The sequence below is a fragment of the Spermophilus citellus genome (assembly GCF_964194105.1).
Source record: "Spermophilus citellus genome assembly, chromosome: 4".
NCBI lineage: Eukaryota > Metazoa > Chordata > Mammalia > Rodentia > Sciuridae > Spermophilus > Spermophilus citellus.
This window is the reverse complement of record NC_138185.1, coordinates 145,983,999-146,010,303: the sequence shown is the minus strand read 5'-3', so window position 1 is coordinate 146,010,303 and position 26,305 is coordinate 145,983,999. Positions and strand designations below refer to the sequence as shown.

Genomic DNA, 26,305 nt, shown 5'->3' with positions numbered 1-26,305 from the left:
GGATCCCCAAGAGAAAGAGAGGGAGAGTCTTTATAATCATGTCGCTACTAATAACAGCTGAAAAGTTTCTCCACCAGAGTTCCTTCCACATGGAGTGCTGCAATGAGGAGGACACATTCTCACTGAAATTCTCACTGCAGACAACAAACTGGACTTCACATCAGACTTAAGGTAGAATCCAAAGAAAGTTCATTAGCAAGAAGGACCTGATTTCAGAGGTGATTCCTGTACATAAGAACATCACAAACTTCTGATGTTGGCTCTTTCACTTTTCAACCCATCCATTAATTTAATAATCTTTTATGTTGCATTTTTTCAAGATACTAATGGATTTTGCACCCTTGGTGTGTTATTTACCTGGAGTTGCGGAAAATGTTGCAGAATTTATGTTCCAAGGAATCTCTGATCTGTGCAATCTACAGGACAGTTTCACACACCAAAGAAAGGACTGTCCTTCTACAATCTTACAAATTCCCATCTCTCAGCTTGGAAACAATGGTTTTTACAGGTCACTGAAATTACTCAGTTATTTTCTATATCCTTTCAAATATTGCTTGCTGTACCATTTGATGAAAGTGGCAAATTTAGGCAATCTCACATTTCTAGGGTGAAGTTCACTCCAATCTGAAAACAAACTGTGCATTGAAATAATGTTAATGCACATTGATCTTTTCCTGTCATTATTTCCCATTTCAATTTGCTTATCTCAATTCTCTGCCTAGAACAAAGTCTCTTATTTTAGAACTTTTTTTTCTTTTTTTTTATTTATTGTTGGTCGTTCAAAACATTACAAAGTTCTTAATATATCGTATTTCACAATTTGATTCAAGTGGGTTATGAACTCCCATTTTATTATATGAAAATATATATTAATTACAGTACTATCTATATTTCCCCAAACTGGAAATAACCTCTCAAGTGAAATGAAAGTGAGTTGGTCATAGAAATTTTATCTTTTGTCTTAGTCCCCTCAAAATCAGAAATACTAACAAGAATAATATTACAAACATTTTGTTACGTATTTATTTCCCTTCAAAATAATTCCATGACAGGACTGCTGAGTCAGAGCCGATAGTGTTCATGTCTAATCCCCATCACCCTCTGGAGTGAGCACACATTTCACATTCCCCCAGCAGGGACTCACAACTCTTCCTCCCCATCCACAGCAACCACAGGTGTAGTCATTCTGCTCAGAAAATGATTGAAAACTGGAATCCAGCTTCTGGATTTGGAGTGAATTTAGAAAATACTTCTTAAGCATAGGTTTAAAAAATTAATTTACATCTATTACATTCAAATTCTATCATTTTATCTTTACTGTTAATACTTCTAATCAACTGGAACTATTTTGATACCAGATGTATGGAAAGATACATTTGATGATTCTAATGTTGACCTACATGTTTAATCAAAATTGAATGTTATGATTTTTTAATTAATTCCTCTTGTTCCCATATAATTCTAGTACCTTCCTTAATGTATTTTAAATTTCCTAATATATATCTAAATATAATGACTTTTTCCATTTTTCTCTTCTATTTTAACTCAAATTAATCATTGTTTAGTTATTAAAGGTTTATAATATTTTCTGATATCTTCTATTGAAATCATTCCCTCCCATTAGATTTTCTATCAAACTTTCTGATTTTAGAAGTGGAATTTTCCTATCTTTGATAAATCTGAAAAGATGAACTAGATATGAAATGAACACTGCAGTTCTGCATATGTATTTCTAAGAGAGTTCTTACTTTCATAACTTTGAATTTTTTTTGTCTATAAGCATGATTGGACTTCCCATTTTGTCCCAAATTTCAAAAGTTTCAGAAAATTTTATATTTTTGACTGGATGTATACAGTGCACATCTACTTCCTTTATAAGTGCCATCTCTTTAACATATTTCAAAATAATATTTCATATATTGGAGATCATATTATATTTAATATTTTACATTCAAACAACTTATTTTTAAGGAATATAATTATCTGAATTTTGTATGATTATTGTTTTGTTACCTTCTTCTGAAAAAGTATTGCTTGATTTAATCTTCTCTACTTAAACCTGACTGCCTGTAGGCTTTCTCCCTTTTCTGCTTCATTTAATATTTTGAATATTATTATAAAATGACTACCAATTAAATTTGTATTAAAAGAAACCTATTATAATATTTCTTAGTTATTCTTACTTTATTAAGATTTTTACAAAAAAATAATTTTTAAATTTATTAATAACTTGTAAATTTACTCCCCCAAAATTCCTTCCAGTTTCAAATTGTGCTGATGTCCTCTTAAGTTTCTAGTGATATGCTCAGGTAGTTGCAGAGTATCCGTGTGATAGACTCATCAAAGGCTTTCAGTAGGAAAACCTAGTGAGGAGATTTGACTTTACATAGATCTGAAAACAGAAAATAGAATGGGCAGAATGTGTGGATGAATGGAGGCAGTGAGCTTTTCAAGTCTCAAGACAGGAAAATATGTAAACTTAAAGCCAAAACACATGACAGTGGAAATGAAAGGGAGACAACAAATTGAGAAACATTACAAAACATTAATTGTGTATTTATCAAAAAGTACAATAAGGTATCCATATTGTACATCTGAAACAATGGTAAATAAATTTATGAAGTCATGGGATTAAATTATAAGATAGTGAATTCAGATTTGATTTTTTGTTAACTTGAGGGTTGAATTGGAACTTGTGTGTAGGTATCCCACATACATCTTTATACATATAACTCTGGTTTCCAAAGAAAAAGCTGATGATCTAAAATTTGACATATAGGTACTTGAAAATGAGTAAACTGATGAATAAAACAAATTGAACATACCTGAGTCACACCCACAATTAAGGGTGAGCAGAAGAAAATGACTGAAAATTTATGTTTATATAAAATGTTCAGAATTCAGATTTCCTCTCCACCAGTATTCATATGTGAAATCTGGATTGTTTTGCCTTATTGAATTAACAAAAATTGAGGATTGACAACGAACAGCTAGGTAGAAAAAAAATAGTGAATAGAGAGGACCCAAATTTCAGATTCCTTTTAATAAAGGTTTACTATGTTTAAAAGCAAAAGGATGCAAAGTTAAAGCAATCTTAATGTAAGTATATTTGGGCAAGTTCCAAGTATACCTGAAGGGACTATCCTAAACAGTACAGAATCATGGTCCAGAGCATGGATTATGGTGTTCAACATCTGAGGATACAAGTCCCAGCTCTCACACCACAATACTCTATGTCTAAGTTTATTCATTTATATAATGAGCCTAACTCAAAGAATGAAGCTCTGCATGCAGAAACTTCATAACTATGTTATCTATAAATACCATTGTTTAAGAATTTTTTTACTTACAAACAGGAGTAGATACAAATTTATTTACAAATTCTTATATACAAATAAAAATGTGTGAGTTTTTATTTAAAAATAAGTTATTGAATATTGAGGACCATGCAAAAATTATGATTAAAATGTTTCATGTGTATAATCTCAATATGAACACCTCACCTCTATGATAATGTACAAACAACAAAACTGACACAGAAACTGGAATAAAATGACAGAAGATAACAGTATCAGCCTGAATATCTCTTTTTACTGGACAAAAATAGAAATTCATCAAAATATTTGTAATTAGTCTACCAATTATAATGTATAAAGAAATTCAGTCAACTGATATTATCAGGCTAGGTAAACACCTAGGAAAGATGTCACAGCAAATATCTAGAAATCCTTGGCAGAAAAAAAATTAAAAAGACACAAAAATTCTGCTTGTGGAAAAAATAAAAGGAAAATAAAACAAAGTGTGCATTTCTTGTTAAATTTCTTTCTCTTTTTACAAAATTACTCTCCTCTTCCATTATCTAGCTCCTTGATTTATATTTTCTTTGAGTCAACTCAATGATTTTAAACTAAGGCTGTCTGACCCACAGAAAGGAGTAGCAGTATAAATGGGGAATGCACATTAGTACCATGAATTCTGACTCTTCATCATGTTCTATCCACAGGTGGTTCAAAACCAGCTCTTATGAACAAAGCAATGGATGGACTGAATGGCTCTGTGGTTTCTGAGTTTGTGCTGCTGGGACTCTCAGGTTCTTGGGAAACTAAAGTTATTCTCATGATAACATTCTCCTTGCTCTACTTAGGGATCATCCTGGGAAATTTCTTCGTTGTCTTTTTGGTTATTGCTGATTCTCACTTACATTCTCCAATGTACTTCCTGCTGGCCAACCTGTCCTTCAATGATGTGGGACTTTCTTCCACCACAGTTCCCAGGATGATCACAGACCTGTTAACAGAACACAAAGTAATTTCCTTCCAAAGTTGTATGACACAGACATGCTTCATCCACGCCTTCGGAGGAACAGAAATGGTGCTGCTGATAGCCATGGCATTTGACAGGTATGCAGCCATCTGCAAACCTCTCCACTACTTGACCATCATGAGCCCCAAAACATGTGTTCTGTTGATAGTCATCAGCTGGGTAACAGGAGTGATACATGCTATGACTCAGTTTTCATTTGTTATCAACTTGCCTTTTTGTGGTCCTAATAAAATAGACAGCTTCTGTTGTGACTTTCCCAGGATCATACAGCTTGCATGCTCTAATGCAGCCAAGTTTGAGTTTGTTGTTACTGCCAACAGTGGTGTCATAACCATAGGCACCTTCTTCCTGCTCCTCCTTTCCTATGTCTTCATTTTGGTCACTGTCTGGAAACGTTCCTCTGGGGACTTGTCCAAGGCTCTTGGCACATTGTCAGCTCACATCACTGTAGTGGTTCTATTTTTCACTCCATGCATATTTATCTATATGTGGCCATTTCCCACATCATCAGTTGACAAATACATGTTTGTTGTTGATTTTGCTATCACCCCTGCCTTGAATCCTGTCATCTATACATTGAGAAACAAAGATATAAAGATAGCAACACAAAGACTGAGCAAACGGTGTCATTGTGACAGATTCTGCTGACTAGTCTGTCATTGAGAGCTCCTGAGCTCTGCATGATGGACACCTGTACTTAGGCAACTGCCCATTTAATGTGCTCAGTTGAAAGTGGTATCTACATTGATGGCCAGTTCCTTCTATTCACACTAGAATTACGTCTATTCATCCTCTACAGAATTTACTCAATGCTTTCTGCTAACATTAGAAATGCGTGTACCGTGTTAAGGTTTTTTGTTTTTATTTTTTGTTTGTTTTTTTTTAGTACACAGAAGCAATGTATCTAAACAAAGTCATATGATTTAACTTCTAATCACATGATCATGGGATATAATTACATCCCCTCTGTTTCCCATCGAGTTAGCAAATAACTTCAAACTTAAATTTTTGAATGTCAGGAAATATCATGATGAATGATTATATAGGTGGACTAGTAGATCTATCTAGTTACTTAGATCCATTCCCTGCAAACAAAAACTAAAACAAAATTTATTTTTTCAATGTTACCTAATTTTTGTTTCATTATTAATTAAACACTTTGCACAATGTAATAAGTACCTATAAAACCATATCCAAAACAAAACTCACAATAGGACAATAAGTACTTTGCACCTATACCCTCCACCTGACCCTTGGCTATTTCCTTGCTGAGACAAAATTTAATTGAAAGTAGTATATTTGGAGACTAATATTTGCACCCATCAGTGGGAAATGATATTGAGAAGGAAGGCATGCACCTGTGGAAAAGCATGCTGGGATACAAGCCTTGGTTAGCCCTCTAGTGGACTACATAGACCCTACAGTTTGATATTTCCCAACTGATGAACAGGTATTGGGAGCATTTATTCACTTTTAAAGGTGCATTGCCTCTTGGTCATGTCCTGTCTTCCTCACACAAAATATTCTAGGTGTTTAAAAAAGCCAGAACATACTGTCAAGCACACTTTCTGTTGTATAAAATACAGAAGCATCACTGATAAACGTAAACCACTCTCTTTTAGTATTGCTTTGCTTTCACAGAAGTGTAAATTAAATATTATTTCTTCTTTACATAATACTAACAAAGGTGTTAGCCTAAAGACTTCCATCCTTTGAATAACTTGGTCACTGTCTGGAAACGTTCCTCTGGGGACTTGTCCAAGGCTCTTGGTACACTGTCAGCTCACATCACTGTGGTGGTTCTCTATTTCACTCCGTGTATCTTTATCCATATGTGGCCTTTCCCCATATCATCAGTTGATAAATACATGTTTATTGTTGATTTTACTATCACCCCTGCCTTGAAAAAGTCCCACATAAGCCAGCAGTGCAAGGTGTCCCTAGAGCCAGGAGCATGGTTCAGCAAGTTGGTGGCCAACCATGGTTTCAGCTAGCATGGTGATAGCTGACCTTTATCTCACACCAACACAAGTCATCTGACTTTGATATGACTGGAATCATCGTCTTAGTCACACTTAAGAAATTATAGCTATGGACCAAATTAAGTAAGATTTTCACCACCACCACCACCACCCCCAAAAAGAAAAGAAAACAAATCAAATGAACTCAAAGACTCTTTAAAATTACATTATACTTTCCTGTATAGATTCATTGTAATTGATTCTTTCTTTGCCTTGTTTGTTCATTAGAGGGTTAAAAAAGCATCTTATGATGCTCTCAATTTAGGAAATTCATAAACCAAGAGATCCCAAGCAACTGCCTGTTGTTCCAGTGTACTCACAACACAGAATTATAATGTTTAAAACTCTAAATGCTGCTATCTGCAGTTAACATGTCCCATACCAACAATAATACTCTATTCACACTGTCCAAGAAAAACTGTGTTTTTTATTTTACTGTGTGACAAATATATTTCAGGCCCTAATGAGAATTTAGAATCAGTATAATCCACGGAGAAGAATGTGATCGCATATAATGATTTTACTGACATAAATCTAATACTCTCTAATAATGTGATGGCCTGTTTGTTTCCCTTTCTTCCTCACACTTAAAGCAAATTTCAATGAATTCTATTTTTAAAATTTTTTATTAGTGCTTTATAATTGTACATAATAATGACATTTATTGTGACAGATGCATACACAAATGTAACATATTTTGGGCAATATCATTATCCATTACCTGTCTTCAACTCTCCTCCTCTCTCACCCTGGGCCCCTCCCTCATCTTTACTGACATCCTGCTATTTTTATGAGGTCTTCTCCTTTTCTCTCTCTTCTCTCTCTGGCTTCCACATAACAAGAGAAAACATGATTTAACTTTGTCCTTCTGGCTTATTTCATTTAATAATCTCAAATTTCATTCATTTTCATGCAAATGACCTAATTTCATTCTTCTTTATGACTCAGTAAACTTTCAAATAAGATGACACATTTTCTTTGTCTATTCATTCAATGATGCAAACCTAGGCTGGTTCTATAGTTTGACTATTGTGAATTGTGCTGCTATAAACATGGGTATGCATGAACTGCATGCATGTTTGCATATATGTTGACTTTGATTCTTAAGGATAATTACTGATGGATGGTACAACAGGACCATGTAATGGTCCCATTTCTAGGCTTTTGAAGAACCTCCATACTGATTTCAAGAGTGGTTGTACACATTTACAATATCAGTAGTGTGTAAGTGAGAAACAGTGCTTTAAGGTGAGCAAACAGGCAAGGGACATGGGGTAATCCACAGGGTCGGCTCAGGGTCTCCGTCATCTGATGTATATAGTTGGGACTAGTCTGTGCTGCATGAACACATCCATTAAATTCCATTTTATTCTCTAGTGAAAATTAGGTCCTCCAACATGTAACATTACCTGACTCCAGCTGCACACTATAAAATTTGTTATCACTCAGCTGTTTGTGACAGAAGGAAACTACTTTGGTATTATGGTGAGCCCATACAAATTTAGGAAATAAAATATTTTAAAGACAATGCATTAGCACTCTAAAAAATACAGCTATAGGTATAACATTGTGTAGATATTAACCACACATTTTATCTTGAGTACAATTCCTTAGAAGATGTATCATTAAATCTAGTTTAAATCATTTGACACAGCAAACCTACTCTTAGCTATTTACCTGAGCAAATGATAATTATATGTGACATAAATATATCAGTGTTTACAGAATTCTACTTTTATCAGTATAAACTGGACAAACCCTAAAGTGGGGAGAAGTGGAAGTTTGAAAAGTGGAGAGAAGTGGGGAGAACAAGCATACAGTGGAATAACACTTAGCAATAACACAAAACCACTGATGCTCAGCATAACACAGATGAATCTCAGTTGCAATGAGGAAACATAGACTCAGAAGGGAACACACTATATCATTTGCAAATAAAAAAAGATGGGATGGCATATTACTGCTCTCACAATGTCAAGTTATCAAAAAGTAAAGAGATATCCAGTTGGTGTTGAGTATGTGGAGAAAGGACTTTTTAACAATGTCGGTATGAATGCAAACATGTAGTCAATGTGAATATTCCCTAAAATTAAAATGGAGCTAATATGTTACTCAGCAATCTCTCTGTTGGATAAATTACCAAAAGAATTAAATAGATACTTCCTAGAGATATCTGCACTCACATGTTCATTGCCATAATATGGAATCAATATGTTTCCATCAGTGAGCCAGTAGGGAAAGAAAGTGTGTTATGCATTCTCTATGGAATATTATTTAGTTTTAAAAAATGTAAAATGACACATTTTTACAATGTGGAGTGAACTGGCTAAATTAAATTAGCCAGATTTAGAAAGATAAATAATGTATGAAGTTATTCTTATGTAGAAACTTAAAATAGTTGAATGAATAGAAACAAGTAGACCTGTTACCAGGAACAGAGTGGAGGATGAAATAGGGAGAACTAAAACTAATTTTTAAAAAGAACATTAGATAGTACAAGTAACATAAAGATGTAGCATACCGCATGAGCATTATAGTAAATAATGTTATTGCATACAGAGCATTTTGCTAAGATTGTAGCTGCTCTAACTACAGACTCGCACTACATACTCCTTCACACACAAACATACACATACACATCCACCCACACACTCACATACCCAACATGTCTGTGTAAAGTGATGAGCATTTTCATTCTTTTAATATAAAAAGCATTTTACTAAGTGTATGCACATCAAAAGATCATGTTATACACTCAAGTCTATACCATAAAAATGTATTTTAAAATTTTTTAAAAAGCACAACTGTGGCAACAAACAAAATAGATTTGTGGTTGCCTGAGTCAGGGTGTAGTGTGTGGTTGATAGTGAGATAACATAGGAGAATTTTTAAGTTTTAAATTTTATACATAAGTTACATCATAAATAAAATGTAAAAATTAAAAATTATAAAGCATTAATAAAATGATAGAACTTCCGTTACTGTATCACCAACACCATCATTGCTTTTTGAAGATAAACAAAAAACATATACACTCTCCAACTCTCCTCAAAAACAACCACCTCCCCAAATGCTACTGGTCATACTTCCTCACTTTATAGCTCTGTTACATTGGACAAGTGACTTGGCTACTGTCATCCTCTTTCCTCAATTGCAAATGAGTAGAACTGATCATGATTAAATGGTAGTACCAGAAAAGGGTCTGAAATACACCAGCAAGTGAACAAATAGCGAACTTTTAAGTTCTCTGACTGCTTTTCCTGGTACACATATACGATAGCTATACTTTGGACCTTATGTGTCCCCCAAAGTACTACCTATTAAATAAAGGCCTGGTCCCTGGTTTGGGGTCATTGTGAGATGGTGAAACCTTTAAAATAAGAAGTCAGTCAGAGATATTCCACTCATTGGTACCATGTCCTTAAACAAGGTACTAAGATCTCAACCCTTTCTTCTTTTTCTCTTTCACTTTCTGGAAGAAATGTGAGTGGAGTTTTGTTGTTGTTGTTGTTGTTGCTGTGTTTTGTTTGGTTTGGTTTTGAAGTAATAGGGTTTCTGTTGTTGTTGCTATTGTTGTTTACTTTTTAAATTTCTTCTACTTAGGTGTACATAACATCAGAATGCATTTCAATTCATCATACACAAATGGAGCACAACATTTCTACTCTCTGGTTATACATGATGTAGACGCACCATTGGTGCAATCATACATGTACCTAGGGTAATGATGACCATCTCATTCCACCATCTTCTCTACCCCCTTAACCCTCCCCACCCTCCCCTTTGCCCAATCCAAAGTTCCTTCTTCTTCCCATGCCACCACCAATCATAGATCAGCATCCATTAATCAGAGAAAATGTTCAGCCTTTAGTTTTTTGGGGATTGGCTTATTTTGCTTAGCATAATATTGTTCAACTCCATCCATTTACCTGCAAATGGCATAATTTTATTCTCTTTCAATGCTGACTAATATTCCATTGTGTATATATGCCACAGTTCCTTTATTCAGGGCAACTAGGTTGGTTCCACAATTTAAATATTGTGAATTGTGCTGATATAAACATTGGTTTGCCTGTGTCACAATAGTATGCTGATTATAAGTCCTTTAGGTATAGACCAAGGAGTAGGTTAGCTGGATCAAATGTGGTTCTATTCCAAGATTTCTGAGGAATCTCCATACTGCTTTCCAAATTGGTTGCACCAGTTTTCAGTCCCACCAGCAATGTATGAGTATACTTTTTCCTCCACATCCTCACCAACACTTATTATTCCTTATGTTCTTGAAAACTGCCATTTAGATCTAAGTGAGATGAAATCTTTGCGTAATTTTGATTTGCATTTCTCTAATTACTAAAGATGTTGAACACTTTTTCATATATTTGTTAATAGACTGTATATATTCTTCTAAGAAGTGTCTGTTCAGTTCCTTAGACCATTTATTGTTTGGGGTGTTTGATTTTTGGTATTAAGTTTTTGGGTTCTTTATATATCCTGGAGATTAGCACTTTAGCTGGTGTGCATGTGGTAAAGATGTGCTCCCATATTTTAGGCTCTCTCTTCACCTAAATGATTTGTTTCTTTTGCTGAGAAGAAGCTTTTTAGTTTGAATCCATCCCGTTTATTGATTCTTGATTTTATTTATTGTGCTTTAGGAGTCTTGTTAAGGAAGTCAGGCCATACTTTTTTCTTTTATAAGAGATGTCAGTTGTTTTGCTGAGAAACATGCATAAGCTGTGATGTGCTCACTACCATAGACACTAAGAACAGGGCCCTACAATTATGGATCAAAACCTCTAAAATCATGAGTGAATTTTTTTTTCTCATTATGAGGTGATATCTCAGCCATTTGTGACTAAGAGTCATCTTAGGATAAAACCTGGCCTTAAAAGCTGTCACAGCAAGATACACAAAACAATATACAATGATGTAGAGGGACCATTAAAACAATATATCACAATTAAAATTGTGTGAGTATGGTCTATATCTTTTTTTTTCCAAAGAGTCTTACTAGACTCTAATCACCCTTTTCCCACACTGAAATATTTAATGGGAACCTGAAATCACATAAAAGGAAATTGTGGATAGGAGAGATTACAGTATGTGCTCTGCTCACTCTATATGTAGAAACAGAAGCAGAAGATGTAGTCCAAGCATGGTGATTATGACATCCAAGAATGAGCAAAAGCATGACAGGAGAAATAAAGGGCACCTTCAGAACAAATGTCTCCAGTGAATTGTAAAAACCTTATTAAATTAGACTGGATCTATATGTCATTTTAATATTGCAGTACAGTAGGGGGTTGCCTTCCATTTTCATCATTGAGTGAAATACCCAGAGTATGTTTTCACAATCAAATTGTGAACTTCAGACGTCCACTGAAGGAAGCACTGACAATGGTGAGACCCAAATGCTCCTCTGACTCACGGGAAGCACAAGTTCAAGTGGGCCCTTAAGTCACCAGCCCAGTGAGTTGGACAGCACTGCCCTCAGCAGAACTCTAACTTTCAGAGATGCCCCCAGAACACACATTTAGGTTCAGTCTGTGTCACCAGACACACACAACAAATAAAAGAGTGTCACTTCCTCTACATACACCAGAGAAACAAATTCTAAACATAATTTTGCTGTTTGAACCAACTTTTAATTTTTCTTTGACTAGAGTAACTCGGATCTAGCACAGACAGTTTCATATCCCTTGAGGACTACATTGAAAGAAAGAGGTGGCTAAGGATCCTCAGGAGAAAGAGAAGGAGACTCTTTCCCCACATGGCTCTGTTAAAAACAAACATGAAAATTTAACAACCCACAGTCCTCTCCACAGGAAGGGAGGACACAGGAGGACAACATATCATCACTGCCAAAAGCAAACTGGGCTTTATTTCAGACTTAAGGTAGAATCCAAAGTTTGTTCCTCAAGAAGAAGGACCATTTTCCAGTAGTGGGACTGTGGGTAAGTATATCAAAAACTGATTTTATAGTTTTTAATTTTCATCAATCCATTAATTTAGGAATTATTTTAGCATTTATATCTATATCTCTATATTTCTAATTATATTTATAATTTTTAATTAGTGCATTTTAATTAGGCAGAAAATTAGGTTCATTGTGACATATTCTTACATGTAAACAACATATCAGCCACTGTTACCTTTCCTTCCCCTCCTATGCCATAATCATGCATACATGTTCACAAGTTTGGTCAGATTCATTCCACAGTTCTTCCCTTTTCCAGTACTTTCTTCCTCTTCCTCCTTAATCCCCTTCATCTGTTCTACTGATCTTTCCTCTTTTAAAAAATAAAAATAGACAGAAGGAAACAGGTTTAATTTATCCAGTGATTGGTTAATTAAACCCCATCCCAAAATGTTTAAGGAAACACCCTCTAAATTTCAATTGTACTAATGTCCTCTCAGAATCTTATGAGATATGCCCTAGAAATTTAATATGTTTGTGATAGGCCCACCAAAGGCTTTCAGTAGGAGTACCAAGTGATTATATTTGACTATAGATATGCACCAGATCTAGAAACAAATTATAGAATAGGAAGAACTTGGGAACAAAGGAAACAATGGCTTCTTCTATTGTCAAGATGGAAAAATATATACATTGAAAGCAAAAAATGCAAATGATGATAGAAATGAAGAGAAAAAAACTGAATAGAATGTTTGGATGGAAAAATTGTTACCTGAGAAGGAATGCAGAGAACAGACAAGAGTGTTATCAGGTGACTATTGGGCATTTTACAAAATAATAGAGATTTATTAATGAACATTTATTAAAGTACTGTATTATATCACAAGATGGTGTGTTCAAGGTGAAACTTTTCTACACATACACTACATACAACTCTGAACATAGTACTCTAGATTCCAAGGATAGAGCAGATGACTAAAATTTAATATATAAGTACCATTTAAAATGAGTATAATTGATAATGAATAAAACAAATAGGGAAATCCTATGAGTCACAAAAAAACTGAAGGATAAGAAGGGAAACGCCAATTGTGTAATTGCAAGAAGTATAGTATAGTAGGAAATTGACCAAATTATGTTATGTGCATGTATGAATGTGCCATAATAAAACCCAGTCTTTTGAATAATTATTATATACGAATGAAAAAGATTTTATAGGAAATGTAGGAGAAAAATTGGGAAAGAGCTGTAATAGAAACAGTTTGCATTGTATTGTAATTAACAGAAAAATAGATTTATAGTGAATGGAACAAACTAGAATTTAACTTTTTCTTAATAGAAAATTTTTAAAGACTCTTGATGTCTTTTTTCGGTAGCTTAACATGACCTTTGAATTTTACTTTCTTTAAAAAGTTTCCATGTGTTCTTTGTAGTATATAAGATTTAGAACTTCAACTTATTGCACTGTCAGGAATAACAATAGCATTAAATGAATGAAATGATGGACCAATAAAATATCTTCACCATATGAAACTGTTCATTTCTTTAAGAAGATATAGTCATTAGGGATATCTTGTTTTATATCTAATTAAACATTTCTGTATCAAATGCTCAATGTTCAATGAACCAAAAGCCAAGGCAATAGGATCATAACTTTAGTATTAGAAAAATCATACTCATCTTCCTAATGTGAGATCAGGCTGATCTCTTCAAAAATTGAGAGATTTCATCCAAGAATTTGAACAAATAATTTCATTGGCAAGAGGTAAAAAGGGGAACTGCTTCATAATGCCAAGAACCCAACAACAAAAGGAGTTACAAAAACAATGTCATGAAAACAGAATCCAGTCCCACAGAATATAAAGAAAAATGATGACTGAAATGGATAATTGCATGAAATATTCGTAATTCAGATTTCTTCTCAATAAAAAATGCATCTGTACAAACTGGATTATTTTGACTAATGGAATAAACAAAAACTAAGAATTGCCAACAAAGGGTTGGGTAGAAAAAGGAGTAATTAAAAAGGGTCCAAGATTCAGATATTTCATTTTTTAAATAGAAAGTTTGCTGCATTTATAAGAGTCAACAGAAGTTAACAGGAAATTTAAGGAAGTACTCTAGAATGATATCTGGGCAAGTTCCGGAGTATGCTTACAGGGGCTCTTGTTGTGGCATATTCAATAGCATGGATTCCAGTATCCTGCACCTCTGGGTCCAAGTTCTGGCTGACAGCTTATCCATTTGAAACTCAGATTCTTTATTTACATAACGGATCTCATTATCTTCATGTGAAATGTTGTGTTGTTTAAAAATGAAGATGTGATTAGAACAAAACTATGCATAAAAATGTAAATAAAAAGTACTATAATGTTTTACCTCACTACAAGGTGTTCATTTTAATGGACATAATTTTTTGAATGTTGATGTCCACACATCATGTGAATAACAATCTTGAAATGAAAATCTCTATATATTAGGCAAAGAAAAAATTGTAGCTTATTCCAGAATAATAATGTGTGAATACTTTTGGTAACTTGAGATTTTTAGGCTGAGAAAATACCCAGAAATAAGTTAGAAAATGTGTCTATAAATCATAAAGAGACAAATAAAGCACAACAAAAATTTCTGGTCATAGGAAAAAAACAAAGAAATTATTTTATTCCCATGTGATATATTGTGTTCTGTCCTTTTAAATGGATCACAATAATTTGACACTCCTATTACTTTATTTATTTACATGCTTCGTATTTAACTCTATGATTTTTAACTGTAGGCTTGGAGACCCACAGAAAGAAGTAGCAGCATAAATTAGAATGCACATTAGTACCACGAATTCTGACTCTTAGCATATTCTATCCACAGGTGGTTCAAAACCAGCTCTTATGAACAAAGCAATGGATGGACTGAATGGCTCTGTGGTTTCTGAGTTTGTGCTGCTGGGACTCTCAGGTTCTTGGGAAACTAAAGTTATTCTCATGATAACATTCTCCTTGCTCTACTTAGGGATCATCCTGGGAAATTTCTTCGTTGTCTTTTTGGTTATTGCTGATTCTCACTTACATTCTCCAATGTACTTCCTGCTGGCCAACCTGTCCTTCAATGATGTGGGACTCTCCTCTACCACAGTTCCCAGGATGATCACAGACTTGTTAACGGAACACAAAGTAATTTCCTTCCAAAGCTGTATGACACAGACATGTTTCATCCACACCATGGGAGGTGCAGAATTGGTGCTGCTGATAGCCATGGCATTTGACAGGTATGCAGCCATCTGCAAACCTCTCCACTACTTGACCATCATGAGCCCCAAAACATGTGTTCTGTTGATAGTCATCAGCTGGGTAACAGGAGTGATACATGCTATGACTCAGTTTTCATTTGTTATCAACTTGCCTTTTTGTGGTCCTAATAAAATAGACAGCTTCTGTTGTGACTTTCCCAGGATCATACAGCTTGCATGCTCTGATGCAGCCAACTTTGAGTTTGTTGTTACTGCAAATAGTGGCATCTTAACAACAGGCACCTTCTTCTTGCTCCTCCTTTCCTATGCCTTCATTTTGATCACTGTCTGGAAACGTTCCTCTGGGGACTTGTCCAAGGCTCTTGGCACATTGTCAGCTCACATCACTGTGGTGATTCTATTTTTTATTCCATGCATATTTGTCTACATATGGCCTTTCCCCACATCATCAGTTGACAAATACATGTTTATTGTTGATTTTGCTATAACGCCTGCCTTGAATCCTCTCATCTATACATTGAGAAACAAAGATATAAAGATAGCAATGCAAAGACTGAGCAAACGGTGTCATTGTGACAGATTCTGCTGACTAGTATGTCAATGAGAGCTCAGGAACTACTTTCACCTGTGTGATGGACACCTCCACTTAGGCATCTGTACTTCAATGTGCTCAATTGTAGTGACATCTACATCACTGACCTGTTCCTATTCATACTAGGATTATGTCTATTCCTCCTATACAGTATTTACTTCAGAAATGATTCTACTGTGTTAAAAGTTTGCTGTTTTCTTTTTTTTAGGATACAGAATCAATGTATATAAACAAGGTCATATGATTTAACCTGTGATCACTTGATCACAAGGATGTAATGACATTCCCTTTCTCTCCCCTAGAGTTTGCAAATAAATTCACACTTAAATTGTTGAATGTCATAAAATATTACAATGAATGGTTATATATGTGGGACTAGTAGATCTATCATTCCCTCCAAACAAAACCTGAAACAATTTTTTTTAACTCACCTCTCTATTTTTGTTTCATTAATGAACACTTTTCATAATGTGATGAGTACCTATAAAACCAGATCCAAAACAAAAATCCAGAGTTTTAACAATAAATAACTTTCACCTATAAACTTTATATGACCATTTGGCTATTTCCTTACTGAGACATAACTTAAATGAAAATAGTTTATTTGGAGGCTAACCTTTGAACCCATCAGTGAGGAAATGATATTGAGAATGGAGGCATGCACATGTGGAAAAGCATGCTGAGATACAAGCCTCAATTGGCTCACTAGCAGACTACATAGACCCTGCAGTTAAATATTTCCCAACTGAAGAACAAGGTATTGGGAGTATTTATTCACTTTTCAGGGTACATTGCTTCTTGGTCATGTCCTGTATTTCTCACGCAAAATATTCTAGGTTTTCAAAAGCCAGGACATACTGTTAGGAACACTTTCTGTTGTTTAAAGAAACATTACTGATAAAAGTAAATCACTTCATATTATTTCATTCTTACCAATGTGTAAATTAAATATTATTTATCTATTTACATAAAATTAACAAAGGTGTTAGTCTGAAGACTTCTATCCTTTGAGGAACTTCTATGATTCTCTGCTTTGTATAAGTGCCACATAAAGCAGCAACTGCAAGGTGTCCCTTCAGCATGTGCATAGTTCATCAAGTCAGTGGCCAACTATGGTTTCAGCTAGCATGATAGATGAAAACACATGTGATTGGGTAGTAGGTGATCTTTGTCTCACATCAACACAAGTCATCTGATTTGATATGACAGAAATCATCATTTTAGTTACACTTAAGGAACTATAGCTATAGACTAAAGTAAGAAAGAATTTTTACGACCACCAAAAAAAATTAATCAAATGAACTCAAAGACTTTTTAAAATTACACTATATTTTCATCTTTCATGTATAGATTCAGTGTAATTGATTCTGTCTGTGCCTTGCTTTTGCAGTTGAGAAAAGGGCACACTGTCTTATGGTGTTCTAAATTTAGGAATTTCAGAAACCAAGGGGTCCCAAGCAACTGCCTGTCAATCCAGTATACCCATAACCCAGAACTCTCATGTTTACCACCACAGACACTCCTATCCGCAGTTAATAAGTCCCATACTGACAATAATACTCTCCATTCACACTGTCCAAACAAAAATGTGCTGTTTATTTCATTGGGACAAATATATTTCAAGCACTAATGAGAATGTAGAATCAGCATTATTCATGGAAAAGAATGAGATCACATACAATGATATTACTGACATACCTCTAATACTATGTAATAATGTGATGGTGTGTTTGTTTCCCTTTCTTCCTCACGTTTAAAGAAAATCTCAATGAATTCTGTTTTTAAAATATTTAGTACTAGTGCTTTATAATTGTTCATAATAGTGAGACTAGTTGTGAAGTGTTCAATTTTGGCCAATATCAATCCCCAGTACCTGCCTTGAACTCCCCTTCTCTCTCAAACTTGTGCACTTAATCTACTCTAATGGTCTCCATCATTTTTATGAGAGCCTCTGTTTTTTCTCTCTTCTTTCTCTAGCTTCCATATAACAACAGAAAAACATGTGACTTAACTTTGTCAGTATGGCTTATTTCAATTAATAATCTCAAATTCCATCTACTTTCCTGCAAATGACCTAATTTGATTCACATTTATGACTAAGTAAGCCTCCATTTTTTATGTATATGTGTGTGCGAGTGTGTGTGTGTGTGTGTGTGTGTGTGTGTGTGTATATATATATATATATATATATATATATACATACATACATATATATATAAAACACACATTTTCTTTGTCTATTCATCCAATGAGGCAAACATAGGCTTGGCTATTGTGAATTGTACTGCTATAAACATGGGTATGCATAAATTGCATGCATGTTTGTATGTATGTTGAATTTAATTCTTAAAAATAATTACTGAGGGGTGGTACAACACGATCATGTAATGGTTCCAATTCTAGGCTTTTGAAGAATCTCCATACTGATTTCAAGATTAGTTGTACTCATTTACAATCATATCATTAGTATGTGAGAAACATTGTTTTAAGGTGAGCAAACGGGCAAGGAATGTGGGGTAATCCACGGTGCTCAGGGTCTCTGTCATCTGATGTATAGAGTTGGGACTAGTCTGTGCTCCATGAACATGTCCATTAAGTTCCATTTTATTCCCTAGTGAAAATTGGGTCCTCCAACATGTAAAGTTACCTAACTCTAGCTGCATGCTATAAATTTTGCCATCTCCCAGCTGTTTATGACAGAAGGAATCTACTTTGTTTTTATGGTGAGCCACATAACTTTTTAAAACAATGCATTAACAGTATAAAATATTCACTTACAGATATAACTTTTGTATGGATATTGATCACACATTTCATCTTTTTCAGTATAATTCTTTAAAAGATGTATCATTAGATTTTGTTTAAATCATTTGACACAGTAAACCTACTCTTAGCTATTTACCTGAGCAAATGAAAATTATATGTGATGTAAATATATCAGTGTTTACACAATTTTATTCTTATTCAGTATAAACTGGACAAACCCTAAAGTTCTAAAGTGGGGAGAAGTAGAAGTGGGAGAAATAGAGAGAAGTGGGTAGAATAGGCATTCAGTGGAATAATACTTCACAATAACACAAAACCACTAATGTTCAGCATAACACGGATGAATCTCAGTTGCAATGAGGAAACATAGGCTCAGAAGGGAACACACTATATCATTTGCAAATAATAAAAAAGATGGAATGGCATATTACTCCTCTCACAATGTCAATTACCAAAAAGTAAAGAGATATCAAGTTGGTATTGGGAATGTGGAGAAGGGACTCTTTAACAATATTGGTATGAAAGCAAACATGTAACTTTTGTGGATAATTATATTCTTAAAAATAAAAATGGAGCTAATATTTTACTCAGCAATCTCTCTGTTGGATAAATTACAAAAGGAATTAAATAGACACATCCTAGAGATATCTGCACTCCAATGTTCATTGCCATAATATGAAATCAACCTATGTTTCCATCAGTGGACCAACAGGTAAAGACAGTGTGCCATGCCTATGCTATGGAATATTATTTAACTTTAAAAATTTATAAAAGGATACTTTTTACAATTTGGAGTAAACTGGCTAAATGAAATAAGCCAGACTTAGAAAGATAAATAATGTATGAACTTACTCTTATGTAGAAACTTAAAATAGTTGAATGAATAGCAAGAAGCAGACCTGTTACCAGGAACAGAGTGCAGGATGAAATAAGGAGAACTAGAATAAATAAATTTTAAAAAGAAAACTAAACAGTATGAGTAATCTAGAGATAAAATTACTGTATGAGCATTATAGTAAATAATATATTATTGCATAGAGAACATTTTGCTGAGAGAAGATTGTAGCAGCTCTAACCACAAACACAGACTCATACTACAGATTCCTACTATACACACACACAGACACACATACACCCACATGCTCACACACCGAACATGTCTGTGTAAAGTGATGAACGTGTTCATTTTATTTTACTATAAAAAGCATTTTACTAAGTGTATTCACATCAAAATTTCATGTTAAACCCTCAAGTCTATACCATAAAAATGAATTTAAAAAAATAAATAAGGCACAACTATGCCAACAAACAAAACAGATTGATGGTTGCCTGAGTCAAGGTGTAGTGTGTGGTTGATGGTGAAATAGCATAGGAGAATTTCTAAGTTTTAATTTTTATAAATAAGTTACATCATAAATAAAGTATAAAATTTGGAAATTAAAAGTCATTCACAAAATGATAGGACTTCTGTTACTTTATCACCAACATCATTATTGCTTTTTGAAGATAAAACAAAATCATATACAACCTCCAACTCTCCTCAAAAACAATAACCTCCCCAGATGTTACTGCTTAGACATTCCTTACTTCATAGCTCTGTTACATTGGACAAGTGACTTGACTACCATCATCCTATTTCCTCAATTGCAAATGAGTAGAACTGATCATGATTAAATGGTAGTACCAGAAAAGGGTCTGAAATACACCAGCAAGTGAACAAATAGTGAACTTTTACGTTCTCTGACTGCTTTTCCTGGTACACATATACTATAGCTATACTTTGGACTTTATGTGTCCCCCAAAGTACTACCTATTAAATAAAGGCCTGGTCCCTGGTTTGGGGTCATTGTGAGATGGTGAAACCTTTCAAAGATGGAGTCAGTCAGAGATATTCCACTCATTGGTACCATGTCCTTAAACAAGGTACTGGGATCTCAACCCTTTCTTCTTTTTCGCTTTCACTTTTTGAAAGAGATGTCAGTTGTTTTGCTGAGTCATGTGTATATGCTGTGAAGTTCTCACTATCACAGACACTAAGAACAGGGCCCTGTAATCATGGATCAAAACCTCTAAAATCATGGTCAAAAATCTTTTCTCATTATAAGGTGATATCTCAGCCATTTGTGACTGAGTTAGCTTAGGATAAAAGCTGACCTTGAAAGGTGTCACAGCAAGATACTCAAAACAATATACAACAATGCAGTGGAAACATTAAAACAATATGTTACAATTAAAATTGTGTGAATATGGTCTATCTCTTTTTTTCCCTCCACATAGTCTTACTGGACTCTAATCGTCCTTTTCCCACACTGAAATTTTTAATGGGAACCTGAAATAAAGGGAAATTGTGGATAGGGGAGATTACAGTATGTGCTCTGCTCACCCTATACATAGAAACAGAAGTAGAAGATGTAGTCCAAGCATGGTGATTATGACATCCAACAGTGAGCAAAATCAAGAGAGGAGAAATGGGGGCTGGGGATGTGGTTCAAGCGGTAGCGCGCTTGCCTGGCATGCGTGCGGCCCGGGTTCAATCCTCAGCACCACATACAAACAAAGATGTTGTGTCTGCTGAAAACTAAAAAATAAAAAATATATTAAAACTTCAAAAAAAAAAAGAGATAGGAGAAATGAAGGCCACCTTCAGAACAAATGTCTCCAGTGAATTGTAAGAACCTTATTAAATTAGACTGGATCTATATGCTGTTTTAACATTGCAGTACAGTAGGGGGTTGCCTTCCATTTTCATCATTGAGTGAAATACCCAGAGTATGTTTTCACAATCAAATTGTGAACTTCAGACGTCCACTGAAGGAAGCACTGACAATGGTGAGACCCAAATGCTCCTCTGACTCACAGGAAGCACAAGTTCAAGTGGGCCCTTAAGTCACCAGCACAGTGACAACATTGTGATGCTGAGCTGGCCAGAACTTCCCTCCACAGAATTCTGAAGAACACACATCTAGGTTCAGTCATGTGACACCAGAGACCCACAACAAATAGAAGAGTGTTACTTCCTCTACACACACCAGAGAACAAATGCTAAACATCATTTTGCTGTTTGAACCAACTTTTAATTTTCTTTGACTGGAGTAACTCTAATCCAGCACAGACAGTTTCATGTCCCTTGAGGACTAAGTTGAGAGAAAGTAGGTGGCTAAGGATCCCCAAGAGAAAGAGAGGGAGAGTCTTTCCAATCATTGCTCCATTAAAACACACAGCTGAAAAGTTTCTCCACCCAGAGTCCCTTTCATATGCAATGAGGAGGACACCTTCTCACTGAAGTTCTCACTGCAGAAAACAAACTGGACTTCATTTTAGAAGTAAGGTAAAATCCAAAGAAAGTTCATCAACAAAAGCCTGTTTCCAGTAGTGGTAGCTCTGAGTAAGTATAACACAAATCGATGTTGGAGTTTTCATTTTTCATCACACCCACTAATTTAGAAATTATTTAGCATATATATATATATATATATATATATATATATATATATATAATTTTTAATAGGTGCATTTTGATTATGCAGAAAAATAGTTTCATTGTGATATATTCTTACATGTAAACAACATATCAACCACTGTTACCTTTCCATCCCCCACCATGCTGTAATCATGCATGCACATTCACAAGTTTGGTTGGATTCATTCCACAGTCCTCCCCTTTTCCCATCTTTTCTTCTTTCTCCTCAATTCCCTTCATTTGTTCTACTGATTTTTCCTGTTTTTAAAAACAGTTTTAATTTATCCAGTGACTGATTAACTAATTCCCTTCCCAAAATATTTATGGAAATATCATCTAAATTCTAATTGTACTGATTACCTCCTGGGATCATATGAGATATGCTCTATAAATTAAATTTATTTGTGATAGACCCACAAAAGGCCTTCAATAGTATTAGCAAGTAATCATATTTGACTTTAGATATGCAACAGATCTGGAAACAGACTATTGAAGAGGCAGAGCTTGGGGAAGAAAAGAGACAATGGCTTCTTCAATTGTTAAGATGGAAAAATGCATACATTGAAGGCAAAAGAAAGAAAATGACAATAGAAATGAAGAGGAAGCAACTGAATTAAATGTTTGGATATAAAAACTGAGCCCTGGAGAAGCAATCTGGAAGACAGATTGCTATCGGGTGACTATTGGGTATTTGAGAGAATAATTAAGACATTTATAAAAGCATTGTTTATGTGAAAAGACTGTGAGTTGGAGTTTGACAGGTTGATAGGAAGGTTGAGCTGGAACTTTCTATGTATATCCCACATACAACTCTTGACACAATACTTTGGATTCCTTAGATAAAGGAACATGCAAATTTCATCTGCATGTACTATTTAAAATCAGTAAGAATGATATTGAATAAAAATATAGGAATAGTCCATGAATCATCAAATAAATGAAGGATGAACAGAAGGGAAGTGACCATTGTATAATAGCAAGAAGTACAGAACAGTATGAAATAGGCCCAACTTTGTTACATGCACGTGTGAATGTGACACAATGAAACCCACTCTTTTGCATTATTATACAATAATAAAAAAAATTTTTAAAGAAATGGGTAAAAATTCAGAATGAGCTATAATAGAAACAGTTTGCATTCTGCTGCAATTAACAGAAAAAGACGTTTATAGTGTATGGAAAAAACTAGAGATCAACTTTTTCTCATTAAAAAAAGAATTTAAAGACTCTTGATATCTTTTGTTGGTTAGCTTAACTTACCCTTTGAGTCCTACTTTCTTTCAAAAATTTTCAATATGTCATTTGTAGTATATAACATTTAGAACTTCACACCTGTTGCACCTTCAGGAATAACAATAGCATTAAATGAATGAAATGATGGGTGAATAGAGTGCCTGCACCATATGAAACTTTGTTTCTGCATCAAATGCTCAATGTTCAATGAATCAGTGGCTGTAACATCAGGATTAGAAAAAACACATTTATGTTCCTAATTTGAGATAAGGAATTTCTTCAGAAATTGAGCGATTTCAGCCAAAAGTGTGAACAAAGGGAATTTCATTGACAAAAGGTAGGAAGGAGAACAGCATTATAAATCCAAGAATCCAAAGACAAGATTTGTTTGTTACAGAAACAAAGTCATGATAATGAGAATCAAATCCTACAGACCATAAAAAGAAATGATGACCCAAAATGGACAATGGCATGAAATATTCATAATTCAGATTTCTTCACAAGAACTAATGCATCTGTATAAACTGGATTATTTTAATTTATGTTATAAACAAAAAGTAAGGATTGCCAGTAAAGGGTTGGGTGGAGTAAGGTGTAATTAGAAAGGGTCCACCATACAGCTATTTCATATTTAAGTAGAAAGTTTGCTGCATTGATAGGAGTCAACAGAATTTAAAGGAAATACAATTCAATGATATCTGGGCAAGTTCCAGAGTGCCTTGAAGGGGCTATCCTTGCGCCAGGTTGAAGAGTATGGGTTACCAGTATCGTACACCTCTGGATAAAAAATCATGGCTCTAAGGGCTTATCCATTTAAGACTCAGATTATTCATTAACACAGTGGGTCTCATTTAACAATATTTACACATGAATTGTGTGGTTTTAAAAATAATGAAGTGGTTATACCAAAGCTCTGTATGAAGGATGAAAATAATTATTAACATTAATATTTAAAGAAAATTTTTGTTCATTACCAGGTGTTCATATTAATTTAATGGTCATAAGTAGCCAGTGCTGATGCCCACACATTGTGTGAATAACAATCTTGATATGTAAATTTCTACTTCACTGGTGAAATATATATTAAGCAAAAAAAAAAAAATGTGTCTTATTGCAGCAGAATAGTATGAGAACACTTTGGTTAACCTGAGATCATTAGGCTGGGAAAACACCCAGAAAGAATTTAGAAAACATTTCCATAAATCCTAGAGAGGCAAAGTAAGCAAAACAAACATTTCTGGTCATATAAAAAAAGGAAAGAAATTATTTTGTTCCCATATACTATACAGTGTAATTTCCTTTTAATTGAATCACAGTAATTTGCTGTTTCTATTACTTTACTTATTTACATGTTTGTCAGTGAATTCAATGATTTTTAACTAAGGGTTTCTGGTGCACAGAATGGGAAGCACAAGTTAATACCACAGATTCTGATTCTTCATCATGTTCTATCCACAGGTGGTTCAAAACCAGCTCTTATGACCAAAGCAATGGATGGACTGAATGGCTCTGTGGTTTCTGAGTTTGTGCTGCTGGGACTCTCAGGTTCTTGGGAAACTAAAGTTATTCTCATGATAACATTCTCCTTGCTCTACTTAGGGATCATCCTGGGAAATCTCTTCATTGTCTTTTTGGTTATTGCTGATTCTCACTTACATTCTCCAATGTACTTCCTGCTGGCCAACCTGTCCTTCAATGATGTGGTACTCTCCTCTACCACAGTTCCCAGGATGATCACAGACCTGTTAACGGAACACAAAGTAATTTCCTTCCAAAGTTGTATGACACAGACATGCTTCATCCACACCATGGGAGGAGTAGAGATGGTGCTGCTGATAGCCATGGCATTTGACAGGTATGTAGCCATCTGCAAACCTCTCCACTACTTGACCATTATGAAACCAAGAACATGTGTTCTGTTGATAGTCATCAGCTGGGTAACAGCAGTGATACATGCTATGACTCAGTTTTCATTTGTTATCAACTTGCCTTTTTGTGGTCCTAATAAAATAGACAGCTTCTGTTGTGACTTTCCCAGGATCATACAGCTTGCATGCTCTGATGCAGCCAACTTTGAGTTTGTTGTTACTGCCAACAGTGGTGTCATGACCATAGGCACCTTTTTTCTGCTTCTCCTTTCCTATGTCTTCATTTTGGTCACTGTCTGGAAACGTTCCTCTGGGGACTTGTCCAAGGCTCTTGGCACATTGTCAGCTCACATCACTGTAGTGGTTCTATTTTTCACTCCATGCATATTTATCTATATGTGGCCATTTCCCACATCATCAGTTGACAAATACATGTTTATTGTTGATTTTGCTATCACCCCTGCCTTGAATCCTCTCATCTATACATTGAGAAACAAAGATATAAAGATAGCAACACAAAGACTGAACAAGAAGTTTCATTATGACAGATTTTGCTGATCATGGACACCGAAACCGTACATCCACCTGCCTGCTGGACATCTACTCTTATGCATTTGCCAGTTAACATGGCCAACTGAATATGACAGCTACCTCAATGAGTTGTGCCTACCCATAGTAAGACTATGTGTTTTCTTCCTCCAGAAGAAGCATTTGCTCATTTCTTTTTACTAACATTAAAAATGAAAATCCACTATGAAATTTTTAGGAGGAGAAAGAATTTGAATAAATAAGGTTATATGAATTAACTTGTGATCATTTGGGCATAAATATAATTACATCCTTTCTGTTTCACATAGAGTGTTAAGTAACCTCAAACTTGCTTT

The 26,305-nt window shown here is 34.7% G+C and overlaps 3 protein-coding genes across 3 annotated transcripts; all 3 read left to right on the top strand.

Moving 5' to 3' along the window:
- Positions 1-4,023: 4,023 nt before the first annotated feature.
- LOC308646189 (olfactory receptor 4F15-like) lies at positions 4,024-4,971 on the top strand (the record flags this gene model as incomplete). The annotated part of the gene is made up of 1 exon (XM_081288857.1): positions 4,024-4,971. The coding sequence occupies one exon, from the start codon at positions 4,024-4,026 to the stop codon at positions 4,969-4,971; it is 948 nt and encodes a 315-aa protein (XP_081144983.1).
- Positions 4,972-15,143: 10,172 nt separating this feature from the next.
- Positions 15,144-16,091, top strand: LOC308646187 (olfactory receptor 4F15-like; the record flags this gene model as incomplete). The annotated part of the gene is made up of 1 exon (XM_081288855.1): positions 15,144-16,091. The coding sequence occupies one exon, from the start codon at positions 15,144-15,146 to the stop codon at positions 16,089-16,091; it is 948 nt and encodes a 315-aa protein (XP_081144981.1).
- An 8,940-nt stretch (positions 16,092-25,031) lies between these two features.
- LOC308646188 (olfactory receptor 4F15-like) lies at positions 25,032-25,979 on the top strand (the record flags this gene model as incomplete). The annotated part of the gene is made up of 1 exon (XM_081288856.1): positions 25,032-25,979. The coding sequence occupies one exon, from the start codon at positions 25,032-25,034 to the stop codon at positions 25,977-25,979; it is 948 nt and encodes a 315-aa protein (XP_081144982.1).
- Between the last annotated feature and the right edge of the window lie 326 nt (positions 25,980-26,305).